General features: G+C 35.5%; 1 protein-coding gene across 1 annotated transcript in view; it reads left to right on the plus strand.

Moving 5' to 3' along the window:
* The window catches only part of qvr (protein quiver), an 878,528-nt gene extending 869,167 nt beyond the window's left edge, over positions 1–9,361 (plus strand). The window contains exon 4 of the mRNA XM_067095895.1: positions 4,775–9,361. Coding sequence (XP_066951996.1) covers positions 4,775–5,010 — 236 coding nt within the window. The 3' untranslated portion in view covers positions 5,011–9,361. The remainder of the gene's footprint in view (positions 1–4,774) is intronic.
* Positions 9,362–10,000: the final 639 nt, after the last annotated feature.

The raw sequence follows: 10,000 nt of genomic DNA on the forward strand, positions 1-10,000 counted from the left end.
CGCATAACGTGCCATTGTATCAAACCACTGAGCATATCACAATGCAGACATTTGTATGAGTTCTGTAATGAAACAAGAAACTTGAAAATATAGTTCTCTACTACAGTAATGTAACATCTTGTGGAACACATTTAAGTATTACGGAATGGTGGTTGGTGCGCATCAAGTTTGTGGTGTTTCGCTGAATAATTGATGTTGATCAGACATTTTTATGCTAAGATAATTAAACTGGATTTGTACTTGCGTCACCGAAGGAAAAATGCTATCAAAGATTTATTGTTTTATAGTGTATAGGTCTGGTGCTTTTTTTTTTTTTATAAAAGAACCAGTCCAATATGTGTTATGCCATAGTTTGCTGTATTTGATTCCTTCAAGAGTCAAACTGTCTACAATACAGTGAAGTTGCTTTGAGGAACTATGGCTTGTGTGAAAAGCTTGAGATGCATTTGACAAGCAAGTGGCAATATATGTATGTGTATGTACAGTATATATAGCAAATATAGAATAATAATACACATGAAGTTAGTTGAGTGCCATGACAGGTTGTAGATCCCTTGGTGGGTGGAAGTGGCCTCTAAGTAGCATGAGAGCCTTTTTTTTCACCCTGATGCAAATGGTAACCAAGCTTTTCGCTGCTATAAGTATAAACTAGTTTACTTGAGTTTAAGCCTTAATGTTAATTTAGATTACTCGAGTTCATCACTGAAATTTCAGGTGTTGAAGAAGGTTTGTTTTCACTTACAATTCTCATGATAAACTCCATTCTAATGAAAAATATAAAAGAAAGGTAAATAACGTCATTTTTGTTACTCTCTGTGGTTTGGAAGTCGCAAGGCATAGGGTTTGCAGCACCATAACTTGTAATGGTTTTGTAATAATATTAATGATAATACAGGTTTAAACAGAGAATGAATGAAATATAATCTTAGGGTTTTGGTGGAGCAGGGAAGAAATGTATGATAGTTAATTTTGTTTAAAAAAAAAAAAGGCTGGAAATTTTGGCGCGTGGTGGGACAAAGGTCAAAGGGCCATTTAAAGGTCAGTGTTTGCAGGAAAGGAAAGGACAGAAAGTAATTATGTGTGGGATAGCTGTGAAGTTTCGAGCTGGGAATGGGAAGCACTTGTGTCAGGAAGATTGTTCATTGTGGATAAAGTAGAAGTGTTTTAGTTAAGGATTGTATATGGAAGATTGAGTACGGCACGAGCAGAACTTATGATAGCGAAAAATATTATGTTAGCGTATGCATATAGCTCAAGATTGAAAAAGAATGCGTAAGAAGAGGAGTGGTTTTGGGAGAGAATTTGTTCCTATCTGGGTTTGGATTATATGAAGGGTAGTTTTGTTAGATAAGTTACAGCAAGGGTAGGTGACAGAGAAAGAGATGACAGTGTTGGTAGGTATGAAGTTCCTGGAATAAATGAAAGTGAAAGAAGCCTTACGGGAATATATTTGGAAAAAGGCTTGATTGTTAGAAATACATGGTTCTAAAGAGAACAATTTTGCTAGAGTTTGTGTTGATAAAAAGTAGATGGATGTAATGATGAGATGAGTGGCTGGAGGCATATATGATCTTTAATTGGTTAAAGCAAAAGTTAAGATAGATAGAAATTTAAGTTGGAATGGAAGAGATGAAAATGTGACAATAAATGTAATCAGAAGTGAGTTATAGATAAGAGGAAAGTGAATATAGCATATGGGAAGAAAATGAGTGAAACTTGGGACAGGGTTAATTAAATACACGCACTGGGATGTAGAAGGGTAGGAATAGGAAGAAAAGAGAACTTAGAAAGTTTGGGCATTGAGGTGAAAGCGACAATAATAGAAAGAACCTTTATATCCAGGAAGTGTGAGTGTGCAAAATAGCCAGTGTGTATGTAATGTTTGTGTGTTTGTATTTTTTTTTTTTTTTTTCCTAGAAAACTCTATCTTATAAAATATATATTGATATATATATATATATATATATATATATATATATATATATATACATATATATATATATATATATATATATATATATATTATATATATATACGTACATATATATATAAAATATACACACACACATACAGAAGGAGAAGCCACGGCAAAATATACACATCCTCAGGGAACAAAGGAAACGAAGACCTCCATTCTTGCAAGTTTATTGCCGACGTTTCATGACACATGTCACATTTTCAAGGCTAAAAAAAATAACTTTCACCAAAGATATAATCACGGTATTAAAATTTTTTTTTTTTAATTAAAATCTTTAAAATTCACAAATAATGGCAATGCAGCATTAAAATTAGGTATATAAATGAACATAAAACAAGAGGAAAAAAAAAAAAAAGGATCACAAAAGATATAAGTCAGGGGATCCAAGACAGACTCACCAAGAGAAATGAAAGAATAATACTAAGAGAATACAGAATATATACATAAAGGAAAAGCTAGGTAACATACAGTAAACTGAGTTGACGACAATTGAGTATTTGACGAGGGAACAATTCTCTTTATAATAATAGACTGTAGATAGTTAGATCATGATGGTTGGAGACCCGCCCCACTATTGAAAAATCTTCATCTCTGATATTTGTTTTGCACCATACTGCATGGTTTCTGATGTTAGAGGCCTCTAGATTCGATAATTTGCATCTTGTACTGTAGCTTAAGCCTCTTTGAGAGTCAATTCGTACCCTCAACAGCCTCCTCGTACATCCCACATATGATCCGTGATTACATTGCGGACAAGTGTATTTTATACGAGTATACAATATTGGATGTGAAGAGGGGCCTGAGACGATCCTTGACTGTAAAAAATTAACCAATGGTTAGAGGATTCTTTGGTATTGATTAAACATTCAAAGCAGGAAACTTTTTCTGAATTCTACACGACGACCACTTTCGCAAAAACTGCATTTTCCTAATTCAGAAAAGTTTCCTGCTTTAAATGTTAAATTAATACCAAAGAATCCTCTAACCATTGGTTCATTTTTTACAGTCAAGAATCGTCTCAGCCTCCTCTTCACATCCAATGTTGTATATAAAAATACACTTGTCCGCGATGTAATCACGGAATATATGTGGGGTTTACGAGGAGGCTGTTGAGGGTACGAATTGACTCTCATAGAGGCTTAAGCTACCATACAGGATCTAGAGGCCTCTAACATCAGAAACTATGGTGTACGGTGCAAAACAAATATCAGAGATGAAGATTTTTCAATAGCAAGGCGGGTCTCCAACCATCACGATCTAACTATCCTAGAGTCTATTATTATAAAGAGAACTGTTCCCTCGTTAAATACTCAATTGTCGTCAACTCAGTTATATGTTGCCTAGCTTTTCCTTTATGCATATTTTCTGTATTCTCTTAGTATTATTCTTTCATTTCGCTTGGTGAGCCTGTGTCTTGGTTCCTTTGACTTATAACTTTTGTGATCTTTTTTTTTATATATACCTAATTTTAACGCTGCATTGCCTTTTTTGAGAGTTTTAAATATTTTAATTTTTTATTTTTTTTAATACCGTGATTCTATCTGTGGTGCAAATTATTTTCTTTTTTAGCCTTGAAAATGTGACATGTGTCATGAAACGTCGGCAATAAACTTGTACGAATGGAGGTCTTCGTTTCCCTTGTTCCTTGAGGATGTGTATAATATATATATATATATATATATATATATATATATATATATATATATATATATATATATATATATATATATATATAATGTGTCATCACCTTGGGCGCTCTTAGAGGCTCATATTCCTAGCAAGATCAGTGCTAACTAGAAGTCTATTCATCATCTGCTTGCCTGTTCTATTCAAACATCCACTGTATATCAAGGGCAAACTTGAAATTCAGTACCAAGAATTCAAGAAACTTCCCATCTCTTCTGATAATTAATCTTTGATAACTTTAAAGACGTTGTTTGCTTAGCAAACGTAAGCTCTTCTCTCAGTGGCTCCGCTCTTCTCTTCCTCCCTCCAATAACTGAAACTGGATTTTTGTGTGTAATGTGTTTTTCATGTCTAATTAGTCTGAAATTTCCGCTCTGAATAGCAAGAACTCCTCGCCTCATTTGTTAGCTTATCAGATGAGCCGTACGATAGTGTTTATTTTAGTTTTACATCTTATGCGTTTTCCTCAATGTTGTGTAATGTATTTTTAATTTTATTTTGTAGCTGTAACTTTTATGTCTCTTTGGAGGCTTTGAAAAAGGATCGTCACCCGAAAACCTGGTTTGTAGTAATTAAATATACAGATATTACATAGACCTCTGATTGACAACATATATATATATATATATATATATATAAATATATATATATATATATATATATATATATATATATATATATATTTATATATATACAGTATAATATTAATATATATATATATATATATATATACCATACATGTATATATATGAAATATTAATACAAATACCCCGTACTATCAGATTTAATTATTCAGATTTATCTTGAGAAAACTTTCCCCAAAATGAATTATCATCGACAAGCTCATCTGGGCTGGCAAGGATTCTAAACTGCGCCTTTAGATTAAATATAGGAGTAGACAGTCGACCTAACCAGTGGGCCATCAAGAGAAATATAAGATGATTTCGAATGATTTCGACTTATCTATATACTCCCATGTGTTTTGATGATAAAACTATCATTGTATATGTTTATGCACATTTGTGTGTTTGTATGTGTATTTATTTACGTTTTCTCCTGTTGGTTGTATCAGAACCTGATCTTTTTTTCTGTTCTTTCTCTTTTCGACAGCGTATGCTTCCATCCGGAGGACCTGTACGAAGAATCTGCAGATCAACCTGTTTATGGTGGACCACGTGTGCATGATGGAAAGTAGCGGTCAGGGCCACATGTGTTTCTGTGAAGAGGACTATTGTAATGCAGCCCCACCCTCCTTCAGATCACCCCGCCAGCCATGGGCCCCCCTCCTTCTCCTCCTTGTTCCTCCCATGCTTCTGCATGCCCTTCTGGCTTGGGACCCCAGATAAACAAATGATTCAATTCTGACTTTACCTACTTACTTACTTACTCGTTGCTAACTACTGACCACTATTATTACTTCGACTGTTTCTAACATTAACATTACTACTATTACTCTTACTGTTATTGTTATGAATATCTTTATTTTTTCTCCTAACCTTTAAAATTTATTTTTTTTTGCTATTAATATTTTCACTTTCGTTCCCCTTATTAATTTTTCTGTTTGAGTTGTCCTGGTTTCTGTCTCCTTCATAGATTTATTTTGTTTTTCTCCATTTTAATACAGATATTTTTGAAAACCTTCTATTTTACCCACTTACTAATATTAATCTTTTTTCTTTTCCATTGTGCCTGTTACTGATTACATTTTATTCTAGAATGAAGGAATGCATAACTATGAATTTTTCACTTCTTTTCTCACGTTTTAGTTGGTTTGTTTTGTGCTTTTTGCTAGATACTTGCTCAAGCTGACTTGTTGGTTAATTTCGAATGTGCTGTTTCTGCATATTCTGACCGATGTAACATACAAAAGTAGCATTACATCGTTTCTGATACACTCCCAGTTCACTTTAGGCCTTTTTTCTCCCCTTTTCATTTTAGGCTTTATTGCTTTACTGGATTTGTTTTCAAGTCTACATTGTGGAAGGGAAACAGATCTTCATTGCTAGTGCCAACTTTTACTCAGATACACAAAGATTTTTTTCATCCTTTCAGTTGGATATTTTATTTTTCTACACTTTTCCTTTTCATTTTACTTTGAATATGACGTCTTTTCACTTGTCTACAATTCTCTTTTCACGATTGTTTTAGGTTTGTTTTTCGACACGACTTCACAGTGAAAATAATTAAACTTTATTCTCATTGCACGATATTATATTTTGCGTGTTGTTTGGTGCATGTCTTCTAACTCTCGATTTTATTCATTTTGATAAGTCCCGGTCCCTCCCACCAGTGCAGTTTGGTGTTTGGATGAATAACAACAACAACAACAACAAAATAACAAAGCATCCTTGCTCTCCATCCACCCCCAACTCCTTTTCCTCCAACATTTTCTCTCAAGAAATCCCTCTTTGAACATTTCCTGATCCTATCCTTGACTTTTTTTTTGTTTTTTTTTTACATTCTTCTTGTTCTTATGCTCCTCTCCTTTCTTCCTCTTCCTATTCCTGCTCATCCTATCCTAATCCTCCTAAGTCTCCCACTAACGCCGCGTAGCTAATCGTTGCATTTTTGTATTTTATCTGTAGTCTGTCTCGATGGACTCTTGTTTATTGTTCTTTCGCAACACCTTCACAGTAAAGCGCTGTCGCCACTCTAGATATAAGACTTCTTTATTTATTTCCATTTGATTACTTTCGTTATCATTATATTGTCTCCTCTAACAATGATTGCCCTGTCGCTCACCGCTTTCTGATCATTGATCATAGAAGTTGCTGTTACAATAGTCGTTGGACGTTTTCACCAGGAAAGACTTTTGTCTTTCTTCCTTCCTTCCTTCCTTCCTTTCTAATTTTGTCTTTCAAGAGCACCTTCTTTTCATCTCCGTACCCATTATTTTCTTTTTTGTCTCGCCTGTCTTCTCCGCCTCTGTTATTAGAATCATTATTATTATTATTTGGTCATCTCTGCTTTCTCTATCTGTTACGCCTTTTAGCCGTTGTTTGAAATGTTGTGCTCCTGTTAATTGGATGTTCAAACCTGGGAAGCGTTTTTCAAAGCTTATCGTTATCTGGCGTCTGTTTCTAAACGTTCGATTCCATGTAACGAGGCTCTGATTCAAGTCTTACACTCAAAGCCAGATGATGTACAGTAGAGAATTAAAGGATTAGGAATTCGCCTTTTTCCAGATAACAGGGATTTGGGCTGAGACTTAATCTTTTGCAAAAGACAGTGGCACATCTGGAGATTAGTGCGAGGCCGAAGGCGTGTCAGAAAGTCGAACGAGAAGGTAACATTGTCAGAAAGAGCTACGCTTTGAAGAACGCATCTCTAAAACCAGTTTGAGGGGAAAAAGAAACGAGCAAACTGATTGGAAAGGACATGAAGCCTCTAAACAAGAATATTTTAAGAAAATAGGTGAATCATTGTCGAGAATGCATGCTACTGCATAGATACACATTTAAATTGTGTATCGAAGTATACAACAAAGATACAAATATTCAGACACTATGGCAAAAGAAACCCAACAGAACACGACTGAATCTACAGTAACACGAAGCTTAGCCAAAGCATGAAAGCTCACTCTGCTGTTCATTGTGCCTTTTCGAAAAGGGCTGAAATTTCGATGTAGTTTGCATGAAACACCACCACCTTTTTCGGAAACTGTGCTTGTGTGCCACCCACCCATTAAACAGAGGTCATAGCATAGCAGATGGCTCATGTCCTTTCAGGTCAGCTGCTAGGATTTGTATTTTTCCCCCCAAAGTCACTCTAAGGATAAACTAGTTTACTTAAGTTTAAGTCTTAGAGTTAACATAGATGAGTCAAGTTCCTTAGTGGAATTTCAGATTGTTGATGAAGGTTTGTGCTTTGACTTCCAGGAGTTCTCATGTTCAATTTCATTCTAACGAAAAAAGACAAGAGAAGAGAAGTTGTCGGAGATGAAGAAGGAAGACCATATTTTCACGCGCTCCCTCCGCTAATGTTGTTATTGTTATTATTCAGACAAGTGCTGACAGAGAAAGAGAAAATACTGAGGCCTTGCGATAGTACGTACTCTATCACCACCGCACCCGGGCCAAATGTATCACCAGTAGATTTTGTCCGTTCTGAAGTCTCGGTTCTTAGTTGTATGTTCATCGTCTCTTTTGAGTTAGCCAGGGGAATGTTCTAAAACCGTGGGAATACTAGCGTTAAGCGTTTCCTTTTAAGGTTCACATTTGCAGTGAGGTGTGTATCAGGTTAAGTAAGAGAACATAAAACAATTGTGATACCCTATATTGACGATTAGATATTAATAGTTACGTTGTTATCTCTGAATTAATACTAATATAATTCTTACTATTACTGCTACTACTACTACTGTTACTATTGTGTCTACTGATATATAAATAGCCTATAGTTATTAAATCTGAGAAAAGAAGAAAGCAGATCCCGGCGCATGCTGTTGATACTCCAAACCCCTCCTAAGCCGGTTCCAAGTCGGTCCCAAGTCTTTTAAGGAAGACTATCTGGCCGGTGGAATATATCCATTTCACGATCTTTGCCTTTTTGTGCATTTGTAATGCTGTTAAAATATAAAGAGAGAAGAATCATATGTTAAAAATAAGCTTTTGCGATAACGTTATTATCACAATTATTATTGTTTGGTTTCGCAATTTTGTTTTTTTCATTTCGTCGTACTTTCACTCTGTTGATGAATCCTGTAGTTCTGTTGAGTTTTCTGTCTCTGACCCCCACTGGATTTTGACCAGTTTCGAGTGTGTTGTTTTTGCATATCACACTTGCAATCACTCACTCCTGTTCATCTTTACTATTTTAGTACCTTTATTATTAATCTATACCGCCCGTATATTAAATAACTCCAAAAAATTTAACTATGCTGAATCAGTACTACTTTAATACTCAATTACATATTAAATGCAACCTTGCCCGTAGATAGTAAGGAGCCCATCTTATTATTTTTATTATCATTATTATTATTATTTTTATGATCAGCGTCACTAACGGTCCAATCTCCTGTCCCCGTTTCCTACAATGACGTCAAAAGTACATCTCGTCCAATCACATGACCCGTTTCCTCTAATGACGTCACTTCCCACCTGACGTCAGCTCATGTCGTCCAATCACATGTCCTACTTCCATTTGACGTCACTGATTTTTGGTCCAAGCCATTCTGCCATCAATCCTTTTTTCCCCAACTAGCTCCCCCATGACGTGTGTGGCCTTTAAAAATCCAAAGAAAGAATAAAAAAATTCCCTCATGAAAATTAATTGTGACTAATTCGGTGATTCCATTTTCAAATTTTTTCTCCAAAATTTCACTTTGTTTTTCTCGATCACACACTAACCCCTTCTAAAAAAGAGGAGTTTTGCATTTTGCATTGTCATGATTCTTAAGAGGTTTTGACCACGATTGGTAACGACTGAAAGGAGAAAATTGGGGCTGCAAACATGGTCCTCAGACCACAGCTGTTACAGGACGCAAGCTATGGGTATGCCTCTTCTCGTCACCCGTGATAGAAGGTTTGAATCAAAGGGTGAAAAGAAAAGGAATATGACATGTGGCCGTCGTTGGCTACCTTCCAGCGTCCACGCGTTGTTCCACTCACAAGAGGAGAGCATTTGCGGCGGCTTCGGCAGATACTTGAAAAAAAGAAAAAAAAAAAGTATGGCTAAAATTAATAAAGAAAAAGAAAAGAGAGAGAGAGAGAGAACGAAAGTGGACAGTGACGCATCATTAGCGAGCATTTGCTAAATCTATTTGGTAAATGAGAAACGAAACCACGTCTCCCAAAGTGGCTGATTTCCCAAGTTCAGTCGTAAATCGAGTTGATGTAAATCATATACCTTAATACGTGGAGTGATGACGTCACGTCCCCTAAAGTGTTGACTAAAATACCCAAAATAAAATAAAAAAAGCTTTAAAGTAAAAGATTCCTCCAATGGTAATTAAAAAAAAAAAAAAAAACATAAATACGCAGCAACCGACTGAAAGTGAAAAAGAGGGGGAGAGTCCTAAGAATCGAAATTTAGTTTTCATTCCACGCCCTGCTGTACCATTAACTGTCCGTTATATACTATGGAATCTTTAATTAAGAGCAATTTAGGAGAAAAAGAAACCAGAGTGAGCTGTAGACTGTGAAATAAAGAAAGAAAAGAATGAAGAGCAGTAGTTAGAAAACAAAAAATGGCACAAATATGAAAACTCTTAGAAGCTTGAGGCATGAACAGAAACACAACTTAGAATCCAAAGTAAATATCCACCCCACCATTGCCCCCCCCCCTCCCATTATAACCACCTCAGCAGAGCTATAATGGCAAGATACCAAGAAAGAG

The sequence above is a fragment of the Macrobrachium rosenbergii genome, chromosome 52 (genome assembly GCF_040412425.1).
Source record: "Macrobrachium rosenbergii isolate ZJJX-2024 chromosome 52, ASM4041242v1, whole genome shotgun sequence".
In the NCBI taxonomy this organism is placed as follows: domain Eukaryota; kingdom Metazoa; phylum Arthropoda; class Malacostraca; order Decapoda; family Palaemonidae; genus Macrobrachium; species Macrobrachium rosenbergii.